This window comes from Dipodomys ordii, unplaced genomic scaffold, assembly GCF_000151885.1.
Source record: "Dipodomys ordii isolate 6190 unplaced genomic scaffold, Dord_2.0 Scaffold6, whole genome shotgun sequence".
Lineage (NCBI taxonomy): Eukaryota > Metazoa > Chordata > Mammalia > Rodentia > Heteromyidae > Dipodomys > Dipodomys ordii.
Window position 1 is genome coordinate 12298732 of NW_012267222.1, and position 27978 is coordinate 12326709.

General features: G+C 53.0%; 1 protein-coding gene across 4 annotated transcripts; it reads left to right on the forward strand.

The window, feature by feature from the left end:
• The first annotated feature begins 1607 nt into the window (after positions 1–1607).
• On the forward strand, positions 1608–27664 carry Ubxn11 (UBX domain protein 11). Of its 4 annotated transcripts, none has more exons than XM_013031215.1 (15): positions 1608–1641; positions 7916–8015; positions 8985–9013; positions 9534–9632; positions 12787–12887; positions 13344–13398; positions 13991–14067; positions 17433–17559; positions 23976–24190; positions 24426–24503; positions 25381–25501; positions 25643–25746; positions 27099–27172; positions 27246–27386; positions 27471–27664. In XM_013031215.1, exons 2-15 carry the CDS (start codon positions 7945–7947, stop codon positions 27643–27645), a joined length of 1467 nt encoding a protein of 488 aa, XP_012886669.1. In that variant the 5' UTR covers positions 1608–1641; positions 7916–7944; the 3' UTR covers positions 27646–27664. The 4 variants fall into 4 exon arrangements, with proteins under 4 accessions (XP_012886669.1, XP_012886684.1, XP_012886678.1 ...); XM_013031230.1 differs by having other exon boundaries at positions 27129–27172; XM_013031224.1 differs by having other exon boundaries at positions 9534–9623.
• The last annotated feature ends 314 nt before the right edge of the window (positions 27665–27978 follow it).

A 27978-nucleotide genomic window follows, 5' to 3' on the forward strand; every position in this document is an offset into this window, starting at 1 on the left:
TACCACTAGGTTTCCAGCCTTTTTAGCTTTAGTTATTCTTCAGGGGGAATCTTATGTTTTCCCCCAGGACTAGCCTTAGAATGAGAGTCTTCTACCTGTGGCCTGCTGAGTAGCTGACATTATAGTGGTACCTAGTTGTATAGGAACCACACTTTTTTGGATCCACTAGACTATTGTAGGATGTTGTGGCTGTTTCCATGGGGAAACTCAGATTTAAGAATCATTTATTTGTCAGGCACTTGGGTGGCTCACACCTGTAATCTTAGCTACTCAGGAAGCTGAGATCTGAGGATCTCAGTTCAAAGCCAGCTTGAGCAGGAAAGCCTGTGAGACTCTCGTCTCCAATAAACCACTCAGAAAACCAGAAGTGGTGCTGTGGCTCAAGTGGTAAAGTGCTAGCCTTGAGCTGAAGAGTTGAGGACAGTGCCCAGGCTCAGAGTTCAAGCCCCATGACAGAAGAAGAAGAAGAGGAGGAGGAGGAAGAGGAAGAGGAGGAGGAGGAGGAGGAGGAGAAGAAGAAGAAGAATCATTTTGAGAAACCAAAAATAAGTTTAGCAGTAATTTCAGACAAAACTAAAACATTTGTCATCTGTTACTGGAAAGTGTTAGATCCTGCACCAAGGCAAGATAACAGTAAGAATTATTAAGGGATCAGGCTGCCCTGAAAAGTCCAGGAATTTGGGCAGTCTCTCCCCGAAACTCTGTTGAGAAAACATTTAGGACAAGACAAAATTCAGCATTCCTGTGGTTAGCCCCACTTATCCAACCAATGATGTATGATTTAATCTATCCTGTAACCACTAAACTAGAAAGTCCCTGCCCTTACTGGCCATGATCATACCCCTAACCAATGAGCTTGATATCCTTCCCCTTGCTACATACTCAATAAAAACCCTGCTGGGCAAGGGGTCGGGGCTCACAACTCTGACCAGCTGTGTCGAGCTTGCAAATAAACGACTCTTTTGCTGTTTGCATTGGTCGCTCGGGGGATTCAAGTTCGAGTCCTGGGGCTTGAACTCAGGGCCTGGGCACTGTCCTGAGCTTCTTTTGCTCAAGGCTAGCACGACCACTTGAGTCACAGCGCCACTTCTGGCTTCTTCTGTTTATGTGGTCCTGAGGAATGGAACCCAGGGCTTCATGCGTGCTAGACAAGCACTCTGCCACTGAGCCACCTTCCCAGCCCTTAAGAATCATTTATTAACTATCTGTGTCATTTCAATTCATCCTCAAAACAGTCCTCCTGAATACATTACTATCAGATGGCAAAACAGAGGCTCAGCAGGATGAGTAAAATTTCACCCAGATCTGTGTCACAAACCCTCAGGCCCAGAGACTTCCAGCAGTCCCCTGAACCTAACCCCAGGAGTTTTCTTCTGTGGGTCCACGTTGTTTTGGAATGGACAAACCCTCTCTCACCAGGGACCAGTAGTCCACTGAGAGTAATGGATTCTGGGATATGCAGTATCCCGCAGAGGCGGGACTCCGTCAGCCAATAGTATTTGAGTGTAGCACACTAAGCCCGCCTCCCCTGGCCGCTGATTGCTCTGATTGGCCAATGTTAAAGTCACGTGTCGTGGTTGCCCAGGGAACAGAGTGACAACAAGATGGCGGCGGCGCGGGCTGGCTCGACCCTCCGGGGTGGTGAGTCACGTAGATATATAGCTCCTCCCATGCTTTTCGGTCCCTGAAGTCCCCACGCAGGCTGCGGTCCGCGGTCCCCGAGCCTCTCTGTCTCTGCAGGCCTAGCCTTCTTAGGCTGGCCCCTCGCCCGGAAGCGGGATTTGGGCCGCCGCTCGCGTCGACCCCGCGTGGGGGCGAGGCGGCTCTGGAGGCGGGGTTCGGCCGCTGCGAAAGCTGGGCGCGTGCGCGGCCCGCAGCGGCTGCAGAGGCGGCGTGCAGCCGCCGGGCCTGGCGGGCGGGAGCGCGGCTAGGCCCAGGGGGCGTGGCCAAGGATGTCAGTCACGCTCTGTACCCTACCCGGCTTGGGGCCCGCGACGGAAAGGCGTAGGACGGGCTCGAACCCCCAGCACCAGTATGAAGGGCGAGGCCGACATTTAAGGACCCCCAGTAGTGGAGGGTTTAAACGTGATTCTGTCGTCAGGGACCCTAACCTGCCGGGGGAGACGCACCCGAGTCCCCAGACTGATGAGGAGACACAGCTTTGCCTCTGGGACCTCCTATAACCCGTGGGAGGTTCTGTCTGGAGACAGGGTCGGGGGTCGAATTGGATGGAGTAAAAATAGAGTGGTAACCCCAAAGAGTGTTTCCCTAGGGTAACCAGCCGTGGCCGTGGAAATAAGGTACCACTGTGAGAAAACACGGTAGCGTTTAACCTTCCAGGTTTGGAAACTGGTGGCGGTAAGGGAGAAGGATGTGAGAATTTTGTAGTTGAACCACGTGGTCCCACTAAGAGAACACGTAGCCGGGCATGGGTGGCTCACACCTGTAATCTTAGCTAATAAAGAGACTGAGATCAGAGGTTCCCAGTTTGAAGCCAGCACAGCTGGAAAGACTCTGTCAGACTCTTTTTTTTTTTTTTTTTGGTCGGTCGTGGGGCTTGAACTCTGGGCCTGGGTGCTGTCCTTGAGCTCTTCGGCTCAAGGCTAGTGCTCTACCACTTGAGCCACAGCGCCACTTCGGTTTTCTAGTGGGGAGGGGGCGGTTATTGGAGAAGAGTCTCATGGACTTACCTGCCCGGGCTCGCTTTGAACCGCAACCCTCAGATCTCAGCCTCCTGAGTCACTAGGATTACAGGCGTGAGCCACTGGTGCCCGGCTTCTGTCAGATCTTATCTCCAACTAACCACCAAAAAGCTGGACTTGGAACTGTGGCTCAAATGGTAAACTGTCAACTTTGCATGGAAAAAGTTAAGGCACATCATCCAGTCCCTAAGTTCAAGACCCAGCACTAACACACACATAAGAATTAGCAGAAAGAGGGCTGGGAAGGTGGCTCAGTGGTAGAGCGCTTGCCTTGCATGCATGAGGCCCTGGGTTACATTCCTCAGCACCACATAAGCAAAAAGAAAAAAGCCGGAAGTGGCACTGTGGCTCAAGTGGTAGCGCGCTAGCCTTGAGCTGAAGAGCTGAGGGACAGTGCCCAGGCCCAGAGTTCAGGACCCATGACCGGACCCAAAAGAAAAAAAAGAATTAGCAGAAAGATGTTGGGTTTGGTTGGTGAGGGTCGAAGGTTTTTCTTTTTTCCTATGAAGGCTTTCTTATATATGTTACCCCTTTAAAGTGTAAATTTCAATCACTTTTAGATTATGTGCCATTTGTATGAAATATCCATAATGGGCAAATCTATAGAGAGAGAAAGTAGATTGTGCCTGCTATGGCTAGCTGAAAGGTTACAGGGACATTTTAGGCTGATGGAAGTGCTCTGAAATTGTGATGATGGCTACTGAAGTCTGTGAATATGCTAAAAACTTTATAGTTTATAAGTGTGTTAATTACATCTCAAAGTTTATTAAGAAACAGATCATATATGATTCCATTTGTATAATTTTTCTCCCCAGTCATGGGGCTTGAACTTTGGGCCTGGGCACTGTCCCTGAACTCTTGAGCTCTAGCCTAGCACTCTACCACTTGAGCCACAGCACCACTTCTGGTTTTCTAGTTGTTAATTGGAGATAAGAGTCTCGTGGATTTTCTCTGTCTGGGCTGGCTTTCAGATCTCAGCTAGGATTATAGGCGAGAGCCACTGGCGCCTGGCTTCCATTTGTATACTTTTATTGAAGTAAGGAAATTGCAGAAGCTAGGCGTGGTGTCACAGGCCTGTAACTCCAACACTCAGGGGGGCTGGGATAGGAAGACCTTGCGTTTGAGGTCACATAGTGAGACCCTGTTTCAGAAAAACAAATAGAACAAAGCTGGTGCCGGTGGCTCACCCTGTAATCCTAGCTACGGAGGAGGCTGAGATCTGAGGATTGCAGTTGGAAGCCAACCAGGGCAGGAAAGTGCATGAGCCTCTTAATTCCAATTAGGAAGTGGTGCTGTGGCTTTAAGTGGTAGAATGCTAGCCTTGAGTGAAAAAGCTTAGAGACAGTACCCAAGCCCTAAGTTCAAATCCCAGGATGGACAAAACAAACAAACAAACAAAAAGCAACAGAACAAATACAAGACAGAAAGAGAGGTAGGGAGGAAAATTCTAGAGGGAATAAGGCCTACAGAGGGAAGGAAGATGTGTATGATAGTAAAATTTTAAAGAGGCAGCAGAAGAAAAACTCATCAGGGACAAGAAGAGGTCTGCATCTTGACTGCTATGGTGGCTAAACTCTCTCTACCCATGTGATCAGATGGCATAGGCCTGTACACACGAACTCTACACAAGCAGTTTTCTGAACTTGATATTGCACCTTAATTATATAAAATGAAACTATGGAGGAAACCTGGTGAGAAATCAGTGTGACATCTGTACTATTGCCCTAATTTCCTCTGAGTCTATAATTAGTTTCAAATAAAAAGCTAAAATATGACCGAAACAAACAAACATAAGGAAAAAAAATCAAGAGTTAGCCTGGGTTTGGGTCAGGAAGAAAGACCATTCCAGAAAGGGAGAGGAGGGAGGGGACCCACATGTATTTGTAAGGCACTCCAGCAGCTCAGCTGGCTCAGTGCACAGGACATAGTCAGGGACCAGATCACTACATTAAGGAATTTGGGACTCTTTTTCTTTCTTTATGGGGTTTGGACTCAAAGACTGTCCACTAAGTTGGTATTAGTATGTTCCCCTCCGTTTTGGGCTGACAGTCTTCATCCTAGGCCCTCAGCACGTCTCTAGCTCCCAGACCTGAACTCCACCCTGCCTACAAGCTATTTTCAGCATCCGGGTGCTTTTCATTTCATTTGGTAGGTACTCTACCACTCTAGGTAGCCCTTTAGGCTTTAGTTATATTTTCAGATAAGGTCTTAGGATACTGTTACTTGAACTCAGGGTCTGAGTGTTGTCCTTTAGCTTTTTATTCAAGGCTGGTGCTTGGTACTTGAGCCACAGCTCCATTTCTGGCTTTTTGACTCTTAATTGGAAACAGGAGTCGAATGGATTTTCCTGCCTAGGCTAAGCACTGAACTGCAGTACTTAGCTCTCAGCCTCCCTAGTAGCTATGATTACAGGTGTGAGCCCCTGGTGCCTGCCCCTATGCAGTCCTGCTAGGATATCTAGCTTATGATTGATGTGGGGAATCACACTGTTGTTGCTTGTGCTGGCATTGAACTGCAGTCCTGATCTCCACCTCCCAAATAGCCTGATTACAGCCGTGGGCCACCATACCCAGCTAGAATTTTGAATTCTTTTGCAGGCCTGTGATACATTAGCTTTGTTTTTTTTTTTTTTGTTGTTGTTGTTTTGTTTTATTTTGGTCGGTTGTGGGACTTGAACTCTGGGCCTGGGCGCTGTCCCTCAGCTCTTCAGCTCAAGGCTGGCACTCTATGACTTGAGCTACAGTGCCACTTCTGGCTTTCTGAGTGGTTTATTGAGGATAAGAGTCTCAGGGACGTGTTCGCTTCAGCAACACATATACTAAAATTGGAATGATACAGAGAAGATTAGCATGGCCCCTGGGCAAGGATGATACGCAAATTCGTGAAACGTTTCATCTTTTTTGTCGGTATAATTTGTGGAGGGGAAAGGGAAAAACAAATTGGTGGACCCATTGCAACAATGAGATGTACAAGTCGTTATGTCGAAAACGAACTTTACAGGTGGTGGGGGGGGGAGCACGCACGGGGAAGATTGGGTGGGAGGGGGGTTGGGGAGGGAGGTAGGATGGGAAGGGGAAACAAAGGAGGAGGCAACAATGCTTGATAAGAAATGTACTCATTATCTGGCCCGTATAATTGTAACCCCTCTGCACAGTATTTTCACAATTAAAAAAAAAAAAAAAGAGTCTCAGGGATAAGCCCAGGCTGGCTTTGAACCGTGATCCTCAGATCTCAGACTCCTGAGCAGCTAGGATTACAGGCATGAGCCACTGGTGCATGGCTCAGCTTTGTTTTAAGAAGATCCTTCCAGTAGCTTGTGAGATTGAGTGACTATCCTCCTTGGCCTCATAAGCCATGAAGATGCTCAGACAGCACAGTGGGGCAGGGGCAGGGTGGGAGGCCAGATGGTAGGGGCGGGCCTAGGTTTTTGAGGGAGACTGCTCAGGAAAGGGCATGACATGAATCCCAGACTCTAGAATGAGGGTGCAGGAGGTTGCCTCCTGCCCTGGCTGGGTAGTTTCAGGGCTCTGATGGAGGCCAGTATTATACATTTCCAAAGCGGAATTTCTCTGGGCTTATTCTAAAAAGGTCTGGCTCCACGCCTCCCTGATGGAGGCCTTGCCTTTGGTTCCAGGACTTCTAGATCTTAATCACTCGCTATAGTGTGTGTTAAGGAGAGCAGTGGTCAGAGTCATGTTCCTTTTTCTTGGAGGAAAGAAGGAAGGAAGGGAGAGCAACATTTACAACTATTCAGACTTGTGTGCCAACAACAGCCAAGCTTATATGTTCAGAGGCTTCCTATGAGCTTAGCTCTAGGCTGGATGTTTGGTTCTCTTTATTTATTTATTTTTGCCAATCCTGGGGCTTGAACTCAGAGCCTGGGCACTGTCGCTGAGCTTCTTTTGCTCAAGACTAGCACTGTACCACTTGAGCCACAGCGCCACTTCCGTCTTTTTCTGTGTGTGTGGTACTGAGGAATGGAACCCAGGGCTTCATGCATGCTAGGCAAGCACTCTACCACCCAGCCACATTCCAAATCCCCTCTTCATTTATTTATTTTTTGTCCAAAACTGGGACTTGAACTTGATATTGGATGCTTCTGTTCATTGGCTGACATTCTACCATCTGAGTTATGCCTCCAACCAGGGCTGGATGTTTGGGATCCCTGAATCTCTCAGTACCTTGTCTGGCTGGTACTGGTTTTGTCCCCATTTTATACCCAAGGACCTGAAGCACTGCTTATGCTATAGGCCACAGAACCTGTGCAGGACTCTGGGGCTTGTCCTCCACATCACCTGGGCTCCTTTTTTCTTTTTCTTTCTATTTATTTGTGTGTGTGTGTGTGTGTGTTTGTGTGTGTGTGTGTGTACTAGAGTTAGGGCTTGGATGCTGTCCTTTAGCTTTTTTTCTCAAGGCTTGGCGCTCTACCAGTTGAGCCACAGCTCTACTTCCAGCTTTTTGCTTGTTAGTTGGAGATAAGAGTCTCATGGGATTGGGAAGATGGCTTATTTGTAGAATGCTTGCCTAGCATGCATAAAGCCCTGGGTTCCATTCCTCAGTACCACATACACAGAAAAAGCCAGAAGTGGCACTTTGCCCAAAGTGTTAGAGCACCAGCCTTGAGGAAAGAAACTCAGGAACACATCTCATGCCCTGAGTTCAAGCCCCAGGACTGGCAAAAAAAAAAAAAGTCTGTATGGGCTGGCTTTGAACTTTGATTCTTAGATCCCAGCCTCCTGAGTAGCTAGGTTTATAGTCACGAGCCACCAGTGCCTAGCATTGGGCTCTGACTCTATTGAACCCTCCCTGTGTGTTGCCCCTTCTGCCTCTGAGATGTTGGGGGTGTGGCACCTAGGTTCTGGCAGGAAGCTGGGCTTTGTGTCAGTCAGCTCACAGGTGGATGAACAGGTTTCCTGGTAGTCTTGTGCTCAGGCCTTAATCTTGGGGAAGCTTCAGACCTCTGACCCACCTCTACAACCTCCAGCCCATGCCCTCATATAGCCCTTTCCTAAACTCCTTGGCCAAAGGTCTCCATGCTTAGAACAGAGTTGGGTACCAGAGGAGTAGCCTGATATCAGAAACCTCTGCCTGGCGTTGGAGCAGTGAGGGCTGCTGTCTCTGGCCATGCTCCCTTAGGAAGAGTAGGCAGGAAAGGAAAAGCTTCAGACGGAAGCTTCTGGGGCCCGAGGGCTGACTCCCCTCTCTCCTCTCAGGGAGTTCCTGAGGGCTGGACTTTAGAACTATGAGCTCACCTCTGGCCTCTCTTAGCAAGACTCGGAAAGTGCCTCTGCAGTCAGAGCCTGTGAATCTTGGGTAAGGATCTGACCCCCTGGGGGTCCTTGTGTCCCTTGCCCTGTCTCCTCTTTAACCTTTCTCTGGTCAGAGAAGAATGACTCGTATGTCTTGGGGAAGGCAAAGTAGTTATACAGTTTTCCCTGACCAATTTCTTTCTCCTCTTCCACCTTCTGGGGAGCTCTGATTTTTGCTAACCATAGACTAGATTGTGTCAAGTGCGTGTGTGTCTGTGTGTGCCCGCACATGTGTGTGTGCCCATGCTGGGGCCCGAACTCAGGACCTGTGCTGTCCCTTAGCTTTTTGGTCAGGGCTGGTGCTCTATCACTTGAGCCAGAACTGGTTTTTCATTGGTTAGTTAGATAAATGTCCCATGGACTTTTCTGCCCAGGCTGGCTTGGAATTGGGGATCCTCAGATGTCAGTCTCCTGCGTAACTCAGATTACAGGTATGTGCCACAGGCATCTGGCTAGATTGTTTCTTTTTGTAAGGCTTTGGGCCTTGTGGAAATGGCCCGGCACCTGTCATTCACTATTTACTTATTGGTTCTGTGAATACTCATGTGCTGCCAGTCCTGAGCCAGGTCCTGGGCTTGGAGCTCAGTAAAGGAAATCTCTTCTATCTGGTAGTCTTTGCAAAAGCTTTTTAAAAATCTTTAATTTCCTTCTGAACATAGCTGGTGTCACTCTCAGGCCAAGGCTATGTAGAGGGGCAGGCCTGGGGGCCCAGCGTGCAGGCTCTGGGACCTTGGCCTCTTCCCAGGAGTGTCTCACAGTGCTCAGGTCCTCCACGTGGAGGAGTCTGCATTCCCCAGCATGTCCCTTGGCTCACCCTGGCTAGGGAGGGGACGGGCTGGAAGTCCTCGGGAGCCAGAGGCCTAACTTCCATCTCTTCCAGCCTTGGCTGGGACCTGGGGCCTGGAACATTCCCTTGGTGGCAATCCAGGGCTCTTACTTTGTGTTTCTTCCTTCTTCCTGCCTGGGATCGCAGGAGGCGAGGGATACGAATCTACGGAGGTGGTAAGTCTGCCATCTGCCATCCGCTCTCTGTCCTCTGCCCTCTGCCACTTGCCCTTGTGTCCTCCTCCCCTCCCACCTGACTGGACCTCAGCATGGCTGAGAAGCTGGGGAGAGAAGGTGTGATAAGATCCACCAGTTGGGGTCTGAGCCTGCTGCCCAGGCTGTACAGCTCCTCGCCCTCTCTGGGAACCTAGGTTTGAAGATTAAGGGGCCCTGTCCCCTTGGCAGAGATGTCCCCACTAACATTTAAGCCCCTTTACCCGCCATGGGATATCTATAGATGCCTAGAAGCTATGCAGAGGCCAAGAAATAACCCAGCCCAGAAGCATAGACCCCATCCCTCACATCCAGCTTCCTCCAGCCCCTTTGAGCCTTCCTCTGTGGAGCCCTGGCCTTATACTGCTGCCCTGACTTCTGTATACTTTTTGTGGGGTAGTATATAAGCTGCTGCACTCTGGCCAGGGCCTGAGCTCCCTCTAGCTTGGGCTCAGAGCAGTGACTTGGATGTTTCTGTCTGCAGAAGATGAAGTAGACATGCTGAATGATGGAAACGACTCCCAAGAAAAGATCTGTGTCCCTTCCTGCTATGGTGGCATCGGAAGTCCCGATGGTAGTCATGGTGAGAACAGAGGCCTTGAAGGAACAAGGCCCTAAGACCCACGGCGCCTACTCATACCTCCTGGCCAGCTGTGGCATGTGCCTGTCCCCCAAGGCCTGTCCAGGACAGGGCTTAGCTAAGCTACATAACCTCCCCCTTTATTCCAGGAGGCCTGGCCAAGCCCCAAGCCGGGCTGTGGCTGGAGCTTTTGCAGTTCCCATCAAACGTAATGACAGCAGGGTCTGAGGGGAGAGCTGGGCCTCTGGCCGCCCACTTCCTTGTCTGTAGGTCTCTCGCTCAGGGTCCCCAAGGTGACCCACTTCATCCACCCAAGGCTATGGCCACACTGAACTTGTGGAGGGGCCAATCAGGGTGGCTTCATAAAAGAGGGAGGATTGAACAAGGTGTGGGGAACAGAGGGAGGCTAGGATGAGACAGGGATGAGCTGTGTGAATTAGGCCTGAGCTGGAAGTCTGGGGAAGCTGGGGGTGGGAGGGGGTAGGCTAGAACTTTCTACCTGCTGTGGTGCCCCTGCCTCCATTTCTTCCTCTATGAAGAGGAGTTGGGGAGTGCCCGGGCTGTGGTGCCAGGAGCATCTGGTGCCATACTGTTTTGACAGAAGACTCCCCCAGCCAGTGCTGGGCAGCCGAAAGCATTTGACAGTTGGGGAATTGAGGCAGAAGAAATGGAACAGGCCTGTTCCCACTCCGTCCCAATACCGGGATCTCTGACACGCAGCTGGAATGAATACTGAGTGGTAACCATAGCAGTTGCCTTCTTCCCTTAACAGAGCTCTCAGTCCTCTCTCTGCTTCTCCCCTTTTGTTCTCTCCTGTCCGGCTCCTAGCCCAGGTCTGTCCCCACCAAGTTCTCCCGTAGGAGCCACTTTGCCCTGCGTCACAGCAGGATGTGCACAGCAGCACCCACCTGCCCCAGGCCCGTCCGCTCAACAGCACCGTTGGCTCTGGCTGCCCTGTGGCTGGCTTCCAGCTGCCTGCTGTCCCCAGGTCTCTCCCCCTAGCCTTCCTTGCCAGGTCCTCTCTCCCCCTTCTCCCTCCCTTTTCCTCCTCTTCCTCCTCCCAAGCCCTCAGCTGCCTGAACTCTTGCCTCTCTCTACCTGGCCTCTGTGTGCATTCCTCCATTCCTGCAGTGTGTGCCAACAGCTCCAAAATGGACCTGTCATGTAAGATCTTTTGACTCCAAGTCAAAGGGGCCCTCATGCAGACAGCATGGGCAGAGGGGAGATCTGGCACCCTCCAGCCCTCCAGCCCTGAGACAGCAGCACCAGGGCTGATGAGTTAGCCACTCAAGATAATGTGCAGATTTCCTCACCATCCTGTGTGGTCTCCCTGCTGCAGTTCCTGCTTCCCATGTAGTAAGGATGGTAGCCATAAGAAGAACAAAGCCTGTTTCTTCCCACCTCTCCTCTCTCTCTTTACCCAAACGTGTGTGTGTGTGTGTGTGTGCACTCACTCCAGTCCTGGGCCTTGCACTTAGGGCTTGAGCTCTGTCCCTGAGCTGCTTTTTGTTCAAGGCTAGCTCTCTATCATTTCAGCCACAGTACCAATTCTGGCTTTTTTTTTTTTTTCTGGTCGTGGGGCTTGAACTCTGGGCCTGGGCGCTGTTCTTCAGCTCTTCAGCTCAAGGCAAGTGCTCTACCACTTGAGCTACAGCGCCACTTCCCCAATTCTGGCTTTTTAAGAGTCTCACAGACTTTCCTGCCTAGGCTAACTTCAAACTGCAATCCTCAAATCTCAGCCTCTTGAGTAGGTAGGATTACAGGTATGAGCCACAAGCACCTGGCTTTTACCCTAACTTTTTTTTTTTGGGGGGGGGTCTGGTCGTGGGGCCTGAACTCTGGGCCTGGGCGCTGTCCCTCAGCTCTTCAGCTCAAGGCTAGTGCTCTACCACTTGAGCCACAGCGCCACTTCTGGCTTTTTTCTTTTTGCTTATGTGGTGCTGAGGAATCGAACCCAGGGCCTCATGCATGCAAGGCAAGCGCTCTACCATTGAGCCACCTTCCCAGCCCCATACCCTAACTTTTAAGTATGTCTTTCACCTCATTAACAATTGGTGTTGTTTCTCCTCATTTGCCCACACACTCTCCATCTCCACAAGTACACAAATGCAAGAGTACTTTGTGGATGAACAATATCGAAGTGAACTGCAGAGACCATGACATGTCATCTCTATTTCAATACTCATCTCCTAAGAATAAGGAAATTCAGGGCTGGGAAGGTGGCTCAGTGGTAGAGCACTTGCCTTGCATGAATAAGGAAATGCAGAGTCACATTATATGCAATTGTTATACCTCTTTATTTATTTATTTTATTGTGAAAATACTGTACAGAGGGGTTACAATTACATGGGCAAGATAGTGAATACATTTCTTATCAAGCATTGTAGCCTCCTCCTTTGTTTACTCTTCCCATCCCTTCCCATCCTCCCCCCGCCCCCCCCCCGTTATACCTCTTTAAAATGGTCTCTTTGCCTTTCAAATCAGTGACATTAGCTTTTTCAAGAGTCCCAGCCACTAGTTTCACAGAATGCCCCTCCCCACTCTAATTTGTCTGAGAACTGGAGTGTAGGCTGTGTATGTGTGGTGTGTGTGTGTGAGTGTGTGTGCCACTACTGGTGCTTGAACTCAGGGCCTGGGTGCTGTCTCTTAGCTTTTTCACTCAGGGCTAGTGCTCTACCATCTGAACTGCAGCTCCACTTCCAGCTTTTTACTGGTTAACTAAAGATCCAAGTCTCACAGACTTTTGTACCCAGGCTTGCTTTGAACCATGATGCTCAGATTTGTGAGTAACTGGGATGATTAACAGGCATGAGTCACCAATGCCTGGCTCTAGAGCTTAGGATTTGAAGTACTAGGGGTTGAATTTAGGGCCTTTGGCTAGGCAGGTTCTCTACTGCTAATACTATACTCAGCCTAGGTTTTGAGGTTCGATTAGATTGTGGATGACAGCTCTTCAGTGCACCCCAGTTTCCTGAAACCACTCCTGACATAATGGGACTGTGAGGATCTATATAAACTGAGCTGACAGGCTATGTAACGAGTGTCATGTAAGTCAGCTGCTTTCAGTGCCTTGTTTCCTGCTGTTGGACGCTCCTCCTTGGCCTCCCTTCCTCACCCTTGGCGCCAGGCCTGGCTCTAGAGATTGTTCACTCGGCAGGGTCTTCCTTCCATGACTCGGAGCTGATGACATCCATGGCGATGAAGCTGCAGGACCTGGAGCAGCAGGTGAAGGACCAGAATGATGAGATACTGTCCAAGGTAGGACCCCAAGTGGGAGGAGGCCAGGGGAGCTCCGGGTAGAGCAGGTGGGTAGGTTCAAGCCCTCCACCCCCCACTGAACTTCCTGATTTGCCTGGATCTAATCTGGATCTATGACACAAGGAAGGGCTGGAGGGCATTGGCACTACCAAGCAGGCCAAAATAAAACCCTGGGACGGGTGGAACAGCAGGCTACTAAACACAGCTGGCACCCTGCCCTTCCCCCAAACTGGGCCTCCCAATGGGCCCTATACCTTTCCTTCAGGAGACCACAAGGTTATCTGAGGCAAAGAGACAGTGACCATGCCAAAGGTTATTGGGGACGGGAGCTTTACACTCCCCAAGCAGTCCAAAGTTAGGGAATCCTCCTGTTGAACGGAATAAAGGTTGCCCGTTCCCACCCCGGGGCTGTTGGACCTCCCTGGCTTGGCACTCCCTCGTGTCTCACTGCTGCAGGACCAGAAGATCCTGGCCCTGGAGAACTTGGTGCAGAACCTCCAACAGCACCAGGGTAAGAGGCCCAGGTCAGGCCCCTCTCCTGGGCCCTGGGGCTCCTGGGAGCTTAGACGGTGACTTCTGGGTATCAGGGTCCAAGAGTATCAAGCTGACCCCTGTTGGACAGCTGGGCCCAGAGAAGGACAGCACCCTATAGGAGAGCGCCAGAGTGTCCATGCCCACCTGCTTGGATCTGCGCCCCCTGCTGCACAGGCACCACCTGAAGGAGGGATGAGCTACTCTCCAATGACATTTGGACTTTTTTTCTTCTGATCCTGGGGCTTGAACTCTTGAAAGCTCTCCCTGAGCTTCTTTTGCTCTACCACCTGAGCTGCAGCACCACTTCCGACTTTTTTTGAGCAGTTTATTAGAGATAAGAATCTCACAGAGTTTCCTGCCCAGACTGGCTTTGAACCGTAACCCGTGCATCTCAGCCTCCTAAGTAGCTAGGGTGACTGCGTGAGCCACTGGCACTGGGTTTGGCGGCCTTTTGAGAGTGCAGGTACCTCCCTGCTCCTGAATAAGGGGAGAAGTCTGACAGCATCAGTTGTCAGGGGATCCTAGAGGACCAGAACAGCCGGCGGAGTCTCACCCCATCTTCCCCTCAGGCGGGCTGTCCAGACAGCAGCAGGAGGAGCTGGAAGCCACCTGTATGCAGCTGCAGCGGCAGGTTAGGGAGATGGAGGTGAGCAGCAGAGCCTGGGTGTGTGTATTTGAAGCCAGCTAGCCCTGGCCCTGGCCATGGACTGCCCTGTAGGACGGGTCAAAACCTCCCTTCTCTCAACCTGTCCTTAGCAACACCACACTCAGGGCCCTGGGCTCACAGAGTTTAAAGACCCAGGAAAGTGTTCAGTTCCAGGGCACCTCTCCTTTCAGCCCCAATCCATCTTTGAATGTGACCTGATTGGGCTCAGTTCCAAAGTCCTTACTATGACTCCTGTACTCCCCTCCAGCTACAGGGCCTTCCTCTGGTTCTGTGAGCACAGCTACCCTTTTCTACCCCAGGACCTTTGCCATGCTGTTCCTTGAACTGTTCTTCCCTCCCCTCCAGCAAGTGTTTACTCATCCTCAGTCATTTCCTCAAGGGTCTTTCTGATGTCTGGCCTGGGCAGGTTCCCTGTCCTTTGATCTCATGGTATCTCATTTCTCTTCCCCTGTGGGGCTATGAACTCCTTGAGGTAAGACTGGATCACCTAGGACCTAGCACTGAGCCATTCTTTGTCTCACCTAGGCCCTTAGGCACCTTGCTTCCTCTCACCCAGCCGTGCAGCAAGGCTTGAACTTCCAGCACTGGAGGCAGGGAAGGGTGGAGCAGGCCTGCGTCCTCACTACCCTGTCCCTCCTTTCTGCCTGAAGCTCTCCTGGGATCTGCTGCTCCTTCCCCTTGCAAAGTGTGTTTCCAGTGACAGGGGCGGACCTCCAGCCCAGCTGCAGTGATGGGTCCTGCCCACCAGAGCTGTGGGGGCCATTGTGCCCACGCTGCCTGCAGGGAATGGAGCACCCCACAGGACCCCTCTGAGCAGCGGCCCCTGGGGACGAGGGCACCAGGGGCTCATGTACCCCTACGACCTTCACTTCTCTTGCTTGTTTTTTTTTAGGTTTTGATGATACTAAGGTTTGAATTCAGGGTGTGTGCTCTCCAGGCAAACACCTTAGCACTTGAGCAATTCACCAGCCTTTTTTTTTGGGGGGGGGAGAGGTCCGGTTGTGGGGCCTGAACTCTGGGCCTGGGCGCTGTCCCTCAGCTCTTCAGCTCAAGGCTAGCGCTCTACCACTTGAGCCACAGCGCCACTTCTGGCTTTTTTCTTTTTTTTTTTTGGTCCGGTCGTGGGGCCTGAACTCTGGGCTTAGGCACTGTCCCTCAGCTCTTCAGCTCAAGGCTAGTGCTCTACCACTTGAGCCACAGCGCCACTTCCGGCTTTTTTTTCCTTTTTGCATATGTGGTGCGAACACAGGGCCTCATGCATGCAAGGCAAGCGCTCTACCACTGAGCCACCTTCCCAGCCCCCGGCTTTTTTCTTTTTGCGTATGTGGTGCTGAGGCATAGAACCCAGGGCCTCATGCATGCAAGGCACGCGCTCTACCACTGAGCCACCTTCCCAGCCCCACCAGCCCTTTTTGCTTTGGCTGTGTTTTGAATAGGGTCTTTATGCCTCAGTTGCCCTGGACTGCAGTCCTCTCATATTTGTTTTCTGTGTAGCACAGGCATGTGCTACCATACCCAGTTTGTTTGTTCGTTCCTTCGTTCCTTCCTTCTTCATTCCTTCCTGTCTGTCTCTCCTCCTCCCCTTCAGTGCTAGAAAGTGAACCTAAGTTCTCACTCTACCACTGAGTTACATCCCCAGCCCTGTACCCAGTTTCTTAATGGTTAAGAAGAGATATGGAGAACTTTTTGCCCAGTCTGTCCTCAAGCTGTGATCCTCTAGATCTGTGTCTCCTGAGTAGCTACAGTTCCAGGCGCTTCCCATGTTTATTGCTTCATAATTTAACAGACTCCTGTGCGTTGGAATGTGCCAGCAGGCACCGCGTGTGCTCCATCTGCACACAGACCCAGTCCTGACCTCATGGGGTTGATGCTCTGCAGGGTACCGAGCGGACAAGTACCCAGAAGGACACAAGTACAGAGAGCACAGGAGATAATTACAGGGCTGGCCTAAGTTGGGGACAGGCCACTGTGGAGGTGACTGTGGCCATGAGATAGGGAGGGTGAGGAAAATAGACAAAAAGACCTCACCTTGGCCCTGGGAATTGGGCTGTGGTTGGTGGTCATGGGAATGAGGGAACACCAGAGATAGGCCAGGCCAAAGGGCCACATGGTTGCGGCTTGGCCTTGGTGTGGTGATAGATCATATTTCGAGCCACTGGAACGGACTGGAAGGTGTCCATAGAAGGGGCCCTGAGTGAAAGACACCTGCTGTGCAGGTGGGAGGGGAGGGAGAGCCAGTGGCAGGCTGGGCTGGAGGCAAGGTTTGGGCGGGTGGGGGATGCTGCTTCCTGAGATGGAACTGGAAGGGGAGGGGCCTGGGAGGTGGCGACAGGTAGGTAGATGGGAAGAGTGGACTTTGAGTGCCCTTTGGGCATCTTTGTCTGGATGGATATAAGTAAGTCTGGAGCTCAGAGGTGGGATGTGCACTGGATATGAATTTGGGTTTTGTCCATGTATTTGGTAATGGACAAGAATGATCAAGAAGAGCCGGGCGCCGGTGGCTCACGCCTGTAATTCTAGCTACTCAGGAGGCTGAGATCTGAGGATTGCGGTTCAAAGCCAGCCCAGGCAAGAAAGTCCTTGAGACTCTTTATCTCCAATAAACCACTAGAAAAACAGAAGTGGCGCTGTGGCTCAAGTGGTAGAGCGCTCGCCTTGAGCTGAAGAGCTGAGGGACAGCACCCAAGCCCAGAGTTCAAGCCCCATGACTGACAAAAAAAAAAAGAATGATAAAGAAGAGCATGTAGACAGGGCTGGGGCTGGGGACCCTCACAGGCCCGAGCGTGGTGGAAATGGGGAACCAGCAAAGGAAGTTGCCAAGGGGCGGCCTTGGCCAAAAGAAGTAGGTGTTGAAAGAGGAAGACAGAACGGTGCCCACTGCTTTGGCAATGGGCAGGATGCTGGCGGCTGCCCCACAAGCAGGTCGGATGAGGAGCTGGAGTGGGTGGCAGAAAGGAGGGGAGACAAGGAGCCAGCAAACTCCAAGTGCAGATAGTCCAGAAGTTTCCCTGTGAGCCAGGCTGGTCTTTGGGTGGCCATATCCCCCTGGATATCCCTGCCTCTCCTCGTGCTCGGGCCAGCCCCGTGTGGCCTCCACAGTGACTGTGTTCTTACGGCACGAAGCTTCTTGCTGAGGCTTTCTGGCACTTGTGGAGAAGGCGCTGTCATCTCCTTCCCGGGGGAGAGGGTGCGCTCACCTTCAAAGTCACAGGCAGAAAGTGACCAGCACCCTCAGCACACGCTTTGTCCCACTGGCTCGGGGCTGAGGAGTGGGGCTGGGGCTGCTTTTCCTCGGGTGGGAGCTGGCTGTTGGCACTCCATGTCTGCCCCTTCCTTCTCCACAGCGCTTCCTCAATGACTATGGCCTGCAGTGGGTGGGAGAGCCCATGGACCAGGAGGACTCTGAGAACAGGACAGCCCCAGAGGATGATGGGCAGGCCTGGATGACAGCCAAGAAATTCTGGAAGCCAGGTAGAGTAGGAGGTCTGCCCGGGCCTGCTTCTAGCAGCTTCTTGGTTTGCCGTTCTCCAGAGCCCCCCTCATCCAAACCTCACTTTCCCACGTGAGCGGCCCCTGGTGGGGGCCTCGCCCCTAAACCAGGGAAGAAAAGGCCAAGGCCTCTATCCAAGTTGCTGGCCAGGGCCTTCCCTGGTCTCACCCCAGACTCTGCTTGCTCATCTGTTCACAGTCCCAGGGACTCAGTTACAAAATGTAACATTTGAGGGGGCCTGTAATTCACATCTGCCACCCTAGCTAATGAGGAGGCTGAGATCTAAGGATCCCAGTTCAAAGCCAGCCCAGGCAGGAAAGTTGTGAGACTCTTATCTCCAACTAACCACCAGAAAACCGGAAGTGGCGCTGTGGCTCAAGTGGTAGAACACTACCCTTGAGCTGAAGAGCTCAGGGACAGCACCCAGGCCTGGAGTTCAAGCCCCATGACTGACCAAAAATCAAACAACAACAACAAAAACCCAAAATGTAACATTTGCCTCAGGCTCCATGGTTTACAAAATGTCAGTCTTGCTGAAGCAAAAGTTGTTGCCAAGAAGAAAAAAATAATCCTAAACCAGGCTTAGTCCATGAGACTCTTTATCTCCAATAAACTACTACTAAAAAAGCCAGAAGTGGAGTTGTGGCTCAGGTAGTACAGCACTAGCCTTGAGCAACAGAAACTTAGGAACAGATCCTGAGTTCAATCCCCAGGACCAGCACACATACACTCACCCCCCCCCAAAAAAAACCCAAAACCCACCAAACTCCAAAATACCACTATTTGTGTGTTGTTTGTAGCTCTCAAGGTATTTTCAATTTTTGTTTTTTTATTTCCCCTGTCCTGGGGTTTTGAATTCAGGTCCTTGTACTTGCTCAACTTGCTTGCTTGGCAGTGCTCTACCACATGAGCCATACCTCCAGCTCAAAGCATTTTCATAAAGTCTTTGGCATGGGCAGGAGGTTAATGCACTTTTTTTGTGCTGGTCCTAACTAATCCATTTTACAAATGAGCCAACCGAGACTTGTGTCTGCATCCCCCTGTCAAGCACAGGAGTCAGACTTAAAGCTGAGTGCACTGATGGGTGGCTGCAGTCATTCAACAGGAGAAATAATGCCTGCCAGGAAATGGTACCAATGAGCTGGCAGGAGTAGGCAGAGCAGAAAGATAGGGGAGGCAGAGTCCGTGGCCTTGGTGACTGTGTGTGAGGAGGAGGAGGATGAGGAGGAGGAGTAGCAGTAGCAGCAGCAGCAGGAGGAGCAGCAGGAGCATCCAGGTGGCCCAGGGAGCACTGCTGTGGAACAGTGTGGTGCTGAGGGGAGCCAGACATGCAGCTCAAAGGTGGAACACTGGAACCCAGGGTCGGGTGGCATGGGCAGTCCTCCACTGCTGTGCCAGGGCCCAGTTCAGAGTACACCTGGCCCTTCTTTTGCTTTTCAACATAGGAAGGGCCTTGACTGAGCTCTTCCTGCCGGATGAAAACATGTTCTTCATCCCTAGCCGCTTTTCCTCCTGGGCCTCCTGCTCCTCAGGTGCCTCCTGCTCCTCAGGTGCCGCCGGCTCCTGTCTCCAGGTCGTGGGGCCCAGCACCCGCCTCTCGCCAGCCTGATGCTCCACCTGTTTCCTTGCTTTCCCTCCTGCTGGATGTCCATCCCCATGGGCTCAGGAACAGAGGCCCATGGGTAGATGAGCCAAAGCATCTGTACTGGGCCAGAGGGGTCGATGAGAATGTTCTAGAGCCTGGAACTCTCGCCTTAGGAGAGTCCCCCATAGAGGGACCTGGCAGAGAGAAAGCCTTGCCAGAGGCCTGGCCTTCCCTCCCCAACCTCTCACCAAGATGCTGCTCATCCAGTGAGTCGCTGTGCCCTCCTTCGGGGGAGGAGGCGGGGGAAGTGTGGGGATGCGAAACAGACAGTCCTGCTCTGGTCACCACATGGACCAGGCATTGGGCCACAAGGCTGAGACTGTCAGGCCACTCTGATCAACCCTCTCTTGCTTTGAGTTCCTCCCTTCCCTCTACTCCCCCCCCAGCCCCCACCACCACCCCAAGACCAAGTGTCTCAGTCAGTGTCGGTGCATCTTTCTAATACCAAGTAAGGCTGCGCTGACCATGACCAGCCTTTTTTTTTTTTGTCGGTTGTGGGTCTTGAACTCTGGGCCTAGGCACTGTCCCTCAGCTCTTCAGCTCAAGGCAAACACTCTACCATTTGAGCCATAGCGCCACTTCTGGTTTTCTAGTGGTTTATTGGAGATGAGAGTCTCACAGACTTTCCTGCTTGGGCTGGCTTTGAACTGTGATCCCCAGATCTCAGCCTCCTGAGTAGCTAGGATTACAGGCATGAGCCACCGGCGCCCGGCTTGACCAGCCTCCTTCACTGGTCCCTAGGCCACCTTTTGGGTTTTCCAGCCAGCTCACACCCTGGCAAGCCTGGCTGCCTTCCACCCTTCCCCTGTCTTGAACCCTTGCATATACCGTGTCCCCTGGAAGACCTTGCTTCCTTCTCTTGCACTCTTTGGAGCCTGGCTCAGAGGCGCACTCTTCCAGTGCATCCCAGCTGACACCTGTGCTGTGCCAGGCCGTGAGCTGCCATGACAGCCTGCTGGGAGGGGCTCAGACTGGGAGCAGGGAGAGACTGCAAGCCTCTTAATCCATTTCCTTCTGTGTGGGCGGATGTGGCCACGAATCTGACCATCAACCTGTGTTACTTCACCATTCTTGTGTGCCAGAATACCTAGCACAGTGCTTGGCACATAGGCCCGGGCAAATATTCCTGTACCAGGTTGGCTGTGGGGCCCAGTGCTCCAAGCTTAGACCACAGAGCACAGAGACAATGCAGGGCTTAGGTAGAGACAGGGCAGCACTGAGCTCAGTGCCAGGGGGAGAAGAGAGAGCTGCAGGTGGGATCTTGCAGTTTTGCCTGTCTTGGTCACAGGCCAGTGTGCTCCATCACCCACCAGACTCAGTCTCTTTTTTTCTGCCTACTTCCTTGGGGAGTAGAGGGAATGGTAGATGAACTCTCCAGAGTGGATGTGGCCTGCTGGGGTGTGGGACCAGTCTGTTTACTGTTGTAAGAGTCTGTGTGAGGTGTTGCCTGAGACGGGTATTGCACCTTGGGTACCACAGTATCTGCTCCCCCTTCCAGAGAACCTACAAGGTCTCTGCTCACCCAACAGTGGCAGGATCTGGCCCTGCTCCAGGCTGTGTGACCTCCGCATTGACACTTAGCATTTGCTAATCAGCACTATTTGTTCAGATCAGCACGTGCTGTGGAACCTCTGCCTGGGCCGGGCCTGCCTGTGTGGAGGATGGGTCTTGGTGGTTGAAGGGCCTCGTGACTGGGCAGGTGTTCCAGGAACCCAGCGGGGGTGGGTGGGGGAGGGGCTCCTGGAAGGTGCTTGGAGGAGTGGGTGCGTGCAGCCTGGGCCAGTTTTAAGCGACAGCAGCGGCCACCATCTGCCAGGTGCCTCCTCTATATCCCACAGCAGCCTGTGATGTCCTTAGTGCCCTCATCTGGCAAAAGAGGAGGCTAAGGCCCATGGGCTCTCAGGGTGAGATGAGGCCTCCATGATCTGGGTTCCAGCACTGCACCCCTGCCTAGCGAGGAGCCCCCATGCATGGCATCCCCAAAGCCAGTGCAGGGTCTGCATTGGGCCCTGCATACCCACGATCTGGGGCAGGGCACCTCACTCACAAGGCTGTTTCCTCATCTGTCAATGGGCATGGACAGCTCCTGCCTCTAGGCATAATGACAGGCTCCTCCATGGGATCTTGGGGTTAGGTTAGGGTTCACTCACAGAAAGCCTGCAGCTCAGAGGAAATGTCTCCCAGCCCTCACTCTGCCGCCAGCCTGGGGCTGGGTGGGACTCACTTTCTAGCCTTCATCACTCCAGGTGGCCCCCACTGCATCTCTTGTGTCAGTCCTGGGGCTTGAAAACTCAGGGCCTGGGCACTATCTCTAAGCTTTTTTTTTTTTTTGTCGGTCTAGGGGCTTGAACTCTGGGCCTGGGCGCTGTCCCTCAGCTCTTCAGCTCAAGGCGAGCGCTCTACCACATGAGCCACAGCGCCACTTCCGGTTTTCTGGTGGTTTATTGGAGATAGGAGTCTCATGGTCTTTCCTTCCCCGGGCTGGCTTTGAACCGCAATCCTCAGATCTCAGCCTCCTGAGATTACAGGCGTGAGCCACCAGCGCCCGGCTTCTCTAAGCTTCTTTTGCTCAAGACTAATATGCCATCTCTTGAGCCACAGCGCTACTTCTGGCTTTTTCTGTTTATGTGGTGCTGAGGAATTGAACCCAGGGCCTCGTGCCTGTTAGGCAAGCACTCTACCACTGAGCCACCTTCCCAGCCCCACTGTGCCTCTTTTATGACACAGGGTTAGAACTCCGTTGGTCGCTCGTGGGACTGGCTGGTGGCTCACTGCCTTCATGATTCTATGGTTTGGTGGCCATACCTGTCTTCTTCCCTCTGCCCTGATTTGACCAGAGCTGTGATTCTTTCGTGGGCTTCTTGTCCCCATTCCTGGCCATCATTCCCAGTAGCTGCCCATACTACCCTGCTCTCATTTTCCCAAGCCTCAGCCATTTGGGCTGGGCAGACCACCACCACATCAGTCTGGTCTTTTCTCTAGGTGAGTATTCTCCCACTGAGCTGTTTCTCCAGCTCCTGAAGCATTCCCTTGGCAAACTTTCTCTATAGCTGCTTGCTGGCATTCTCCCCTGGGCTTCCTCCTGTCGCCTTCCCCTCTGACCACCCTGTGTCCACCAGGCCCCAGAAGCACTGCGTTGGGAGCCACTCCTAAGTCTGCTGTGGGTGGTCTGCTTGGGCCAATGCCACCTGACCTTTCCTGACCTCACTTTTCCCCAGCTATAGGAAGAGGGATGGGGCTGGTCTTGCATGAAATGATCTTTTCTTTGCTGCTGTGTTATAGGTTTACCAATTTGTGCTTAATGTAGTTACTTATTAAAGGGAAATAATGTCTTAATTACCATTGTGAATCATATCAGAAATGCCCAGAACGTTCTGTTTTTCTTGGAATCACAGAGACTGGGGCGGAGGAGGAAGGCAGGCCTAGCCCCCGCGATAGTGGCAGATGTGGGGGGAAAGGAGAAAGGGGAAGGCTGCCTGAGGCCTACCGTTTTGGCAACTGTAAAGGCAACAGGAAACAGCCACCTGCATCTCTTGCCTGGTACAGCTAGCTGCTACCCCATTGTGGGGAAAGGGAGTTGGGTCCCCAGAGCCCTGGCCCACATCCTGCTGCAGCCTGGCTGTTGTCATGACAACAGCTTCCAAGCAAGCCCACCATGTCACTCGTAATGGAAGCTTTTACCCCAGTGGGCAACTCATTTGGGGGCCAGGGCCCTTCAGACTGCCGAACAGGCCTCGGCGAGCCCAGCGGCAGCATCCCTCCTGTCCTGTACTCTTTCTGCTCCTGCATCAGCCATGGCTGTTTCCAGCACCCCATCAGCACCCCCTGAAGTCAGGGCACAGCTGGATGTGCATCTGTTTTGAGAGTTGGATATCAGCGCTTGAAATATTTGCACAACCTGAGGACTGCCCCCACATCTGTTCCGTACAGCAGCTGTCCCAACATCCTCCCAGCAGCCATGTGTCCCCACCTCTGACCTCCTCTCCTCATGATACAGATGCCTGGGAAACAAGATGTGGCGTCCGCCCAGTTCCAGTTCTTTCCCTGCTAACTTGCCAGGTGGCCTAGGGCGAGTCATTTTGGTGTCTCTGGGTCTGTTTCCTCACGCATACGTGGAGATAAGTATCCTCCGCCTCAGCCTCAGGACTGACATGAGAACCATGTGTGCAAGGTAGCGCAGGTAACAATCCAGTAGAGTTCACCTTGTTCTGAGCCCTTTCGTGGCCACCTTGGAACCTTCCAGCTACCCTGGGAGGCCGACATTTGGTGTCCCATTCTAGAAGAGAATGCTGTGACACAGAGCATTAAATGACTCCTCTCAGGTCACACAGGAAGAAGTGGAAGCACTGACACTGGAACCATGCAAGCCTTGATCCAGAGCTGGGAGCTCTGCTCTGTGGTTGTCAGCTGCCAGCGCAGTGCCTGACACAAAGCTGAGATCAAACCCTGCCTCTGTGTCCTACTGTGTTGTGTGGCTAAGTAGATCATGTCACTCTCCAATCCTGTTTTCTCCTGGAAAAAAACCGGAGCTGACTATAGCTTTTAATGTACAGCATCTGGTCAACGATGATGGGTATTAACCCCCTGGCTCAAAGTTAAGTGCTCAAGAAAAGATAGATCGTATTATCTAGTGTTAGCTATCCTTCCTTTCCCTCAGGTGGCCACTTAAGGAGACTCTGAGGCTACTCCCCAGCTTGAGAGGGGCTCACAGAAGCCACGAAGAGGCTCATGGGCATCTATCCTCTTTACCAGGGGATTCACTGGTGCCCCCTGAGGTGGACTTTGACAGGCTGCTGGCCAGCCTTCAGGAACTCAGTGAGCTGGTAATGGAGGGGGAGCCCCAGGTGCTACCCGTGCCCGGTGGGGCTCGGCTCAAAGTCCTGGAGCCCATCCCACTGAAGCTCTACCGCAATGGCATGATGATGTTCGATGGGCCCTTCCGGCCTTTCCACGATCCCTCCACACAGGTAGGAACTGGAGTGGGGCTGGGGGGGGGGGAGGGTGTCTTCCACCTGCCCACAATTGCTTGGAGATGGTAGCACCACTCATCCAGGCCTAGCGTGTCTCCTCCATGAGGCATTCATCCCCTACCCAAGTCCTAGGGTGCCGTATTTCCAGAGCGTGAAGCTCTGGCTAGCCCAGGGCCTGCCATCCAGATGCTACTTGGCCCTGAGTCTTTACCCTTCCTCCTCCCTCCTGCAGCGCTACCTCCGGGACATAATGGATGGCTTCTTCCCCTCAGAACTCCGGCGACTGTACCCCGATGGGGTCCCCTTCAAGGTGATGGGCTTGTTCCTCAACCTACACCTTTCCCGTGTAGAAAGTGGGGATAAACACTTTCCCCAGGCTTGCTGAGGGCTAGTTAGCCAGTGCCCCATCTCAGGAGACCCAGTCTGATAGCTGCCAGGACGAAGGTGAGCCTGAGGTTGGCTGGCCATGAGGTCCTGAGGCCAAGCAGCCAGCAGCGCCCTCTGCTGGCACCCTGGAGACTCAGCCTTGGCACCAGGACCACGCCCTTCCTGTCCTCCTCAGCATTCAGGACAGCTTGACAGCCTCTGAGGTCCCTGAGGAATCTAAACACAAGTGGCCTGGCTTTGCAGAGGTTCCCGAAGCCATCTGGTTGGGGTGGAAGGCAGTGCCATGAATCACAATCACCAGAGTGGGCCAGTGCTGGCTAGACTTCAAGAATATGAGATGAGCCAGTCTGTGGCCAGGGGTGTGTGAGACCAAGGGTACAGTCTCAGGGCTGCAGAGGGTGGCGAGTTATTTCCACAGGAGGAAATACAATGTGAGTCATGGCTCCAGATGTTGGATGTGTTTATACCAAAACGGGGCCTTGGCGTTGTGTCTTGGTGAGGCCGGTGAGGCGGCTTTCTCCTGACACTCGTACCCTTTCACTGTGAGCTTCGGAGAGGGGAGTCTCTGAGGAAGGTGTCAGTGTTGTGGCTTCAGCTGGCTCAGAAAAGGGGTGCTTGCAGTAGCAGGGTCCAAAGAGGTAACGGATGGTGGCTCTCCTGCTTCCCCAGTGCCGCAGCTGCCCTCTCTGCAAAGCAGGGATTACATCAGACTGTCCTTTGGGCCTGTGGGCAAGCAGGAGCGTGGGTAGGGCCCAGGGCTGAAGAGCTGGCTTGCCGCTGTTGCTCTTCCTTCTTTTCAGGTAAGCGACCTGCGTGATCAGGTCTACCCGGAGGATGGGCTGGGTCCATTCCCAGGTGAGGAACGTGTAGTGGGCTGGCAGAGGATGCCCAAGACCCTAGACAGGATGGAGGAGCACCCAGGTAAGCTAAGCCCCAAAGGCTCAGCCTGTGGCTAGGCGGAAGTGGGGGGCGGGGGCGGGGGTCTGGGCAGAACAAGCTTCAGGTGGCCTCCATCCCTCACAGTCCATCCCTAGGCCAAGGTTCCCAATGCCCTCCCTGCAGGCTCCAGGCTGACTGCTGAGAAATTTCTGAGCAGGCTCCCCAAGTGTGTGATCCGACAAGGCGAGGTGGTTGACATCCGGGGCCCCATCAGGGACACCTTACAGGTGAGGCAGCCTTCATCTCCCTGTCTTCTCTGGGGAGGACTTTATTACCAATCCTGGCCCAGCCTGAAGCACCTGGTCCAGAGGCCCAGGTGAGACTTCTCAGAGCCGCGCCGCAGTCTGGCTATCTGTGGAGGCCCAGGTGAGCGCTTGGGGTGATTGCAAGTGGGATAAAGTCTTGAGTCCAACTGGGGGACTGTGAGTCCAGCCTCAGGTCATGCCCTTGAGGTGCAGTTCTGAGTCCCCAAAAGGCCCCTTGATTTCTCCCAGTTCTTAGACCTACCCATTATGCCACCTGAGAAAGGTGCCAAACAGCTCTGCAGACTTCTCTGCTTCCTTCACCATGTTGCTTACTAAATGCTGTCCAGTCTGGCCCTCTGCAGACCTCCTCTCACTCATTCTCTCCATGCCACCTTCCCCTCCTCCCACCCCCCCAGTCTGAACCTCCCTCCTCCATTCCTGCCCCTGCCAGCCCTGCTTCCCTACTAGCCTTTCCTGCTGAAATGGCCGAGGCTGGACGCCAGTGGCCCATGTTTATAATCCTAGCTACTCAGGAGGATGAGATCTGTGGATTACAGTTCAAAGCCAGCCCAGGCAGTAAAGTCCATGACACTACTATCTCTAATTAATCACCAAAAAGCAGAAGTGGAACTGTGTCTCAAGTGGTAAAATACCAGTCTTGAAAGAAAAAGCTCAGGAACAGTGCCCAGGCCCCCTGCATTTAAGCTCTAGTATTGGTTTGTGTGTAACACACACACACACACACACACACACACACACACACACGAAAAAAATCACCCAAAGAGAAAGATTCCCCTAAGTTCCCATTCTGCATCACTGGCCATGCCTCCGCTCCCCTCACTTTTTCATCCAGTCCAACTTGGTTCCCACGATGAATTGCCGTCCATTTCCCAAATGTTTCTCATCCTCTTGGATGTTCTTGACCTCAGGATCTTTGTCCCTGCTGTAGGGAACTTCCCTGCCCCCATCCTGTTTCTAAGGACTCTGACTGCTCTTCAGTCTCAGCTCAGGTGTCATCCCTAGGGAAGCCCTCCCTGACCCGAGGCTGGGTCCAGCACCAGCTTGCCCATCGTCTGTGTGGGCTTCTCTCCCCTTCTCTGCTCCTTGGACTGGACTGGGGAGAAGGCTTCTCTGGATTGATGGCTTTGCCTCCCTGGGCACTCTTCCTCTTCTACTTCCTCTCTTTGGGCCTCAGTTTACACAGAACAGCCCGTCCCTCTGGCTCATCGGACTTACCCATCCTTGCTCAAGGATAAGTTGGGTCCCCTCTAAGGGTAAGGGGCCAACTCAGGTGGGGCCCAGGGATCTGTCTGCTCTCTGCTGATACCTTTCAGAACTTCTGTCCATTGCCTACCCGGATCCAGGAGGTCATAGTGGAGACACCTGCTTTGGCTGCTGAGCGGCAGAGGTGAGGGCAGGGCACAGAGGTTCCTCTCGAGGGAGTTTGGCCACTGGCGCCCTGACGAGTTCTTGGCCTACAGGAGCCTGGAAACCCCCAGCATGCCCGCGCCCCCACTCACCACACTGCGCATCAGGTCTGAGAACGGGGAGCAGGCCTTCCTCCTGATGATGCGGCCCGAGGACACTGTGGGAGATGTGCGAGCCCTGCTAGCCCAGGCCAGGTGGGCACGGGGGAGAAAGGGCTGGGGGCCACACACAGCCGTGCCTCCGTGGCCTAGCCTGACCCACTCCTCTGGACCCTCTAGGAACATGGATGCTGCCGCCTTTGAGATCTTCAGCACGTTCCCGCCCATGGTCTACAGCGATGATGCACTCACACTGCAGGCTGCAGGCCTGGTGCCCAACTCCACATTGCTGTTGCGGACACCCAGAACCCAGCTGGCCAACCCCAACTTTGTTTCAGGCTCTGGCCCCAAATAAAGTGCCACCATGAGCTCTACAAGGCTCTCTTGGCAGGGCTGTCTCCAGAGGAAGGCTGAGGCCCAGCTGGGTAGGGAGGGGGCGATAGGAGCACGTGTCCCCCGTCCTTCTGTAACTGGAGCCCCAGCTGGCGGGCTTGGCTGCTGCATCTTTGTCTTCGGGGTTCCTCTTTCTCCTAAGCAGGGCTAAATGGATTCCGGGAGGAGGGTTTGGGAGAAGGAAGGCTCCTGAGGGCGTGGTCCTCCCCAGCTAGGTTTAAGCAGCCAGGGCCAGCAGATACCTGCGCACAGACAGGCATAGGCCCGCAGGCTCATGGGGCTACTTCCTCCATAG

Coding starts and splice junctions, on each gene's coding strand:
- Ubxn11 (XM_013031215.1), top strand. CDS start 7,945: ATGAGCTCACCTCTGGCCTCTCTTAGCAAGACTCGGAAAGTGCCTCTG. Junction 9,633..12,786: donor AAGTCCCGATGGTAGTCATG/GTGAGAACAGAG, acceptor TTCACTCGGCAG/GGTCTTCCTTCCATGACTCG. Junction 24,504..25,380: donor CCGATGGGGTCCCCTTCAAG/GTGATGGGCTTG, acceptor CCTTCTTTTCAG/GTAAGCGACCTGCGTGATCA.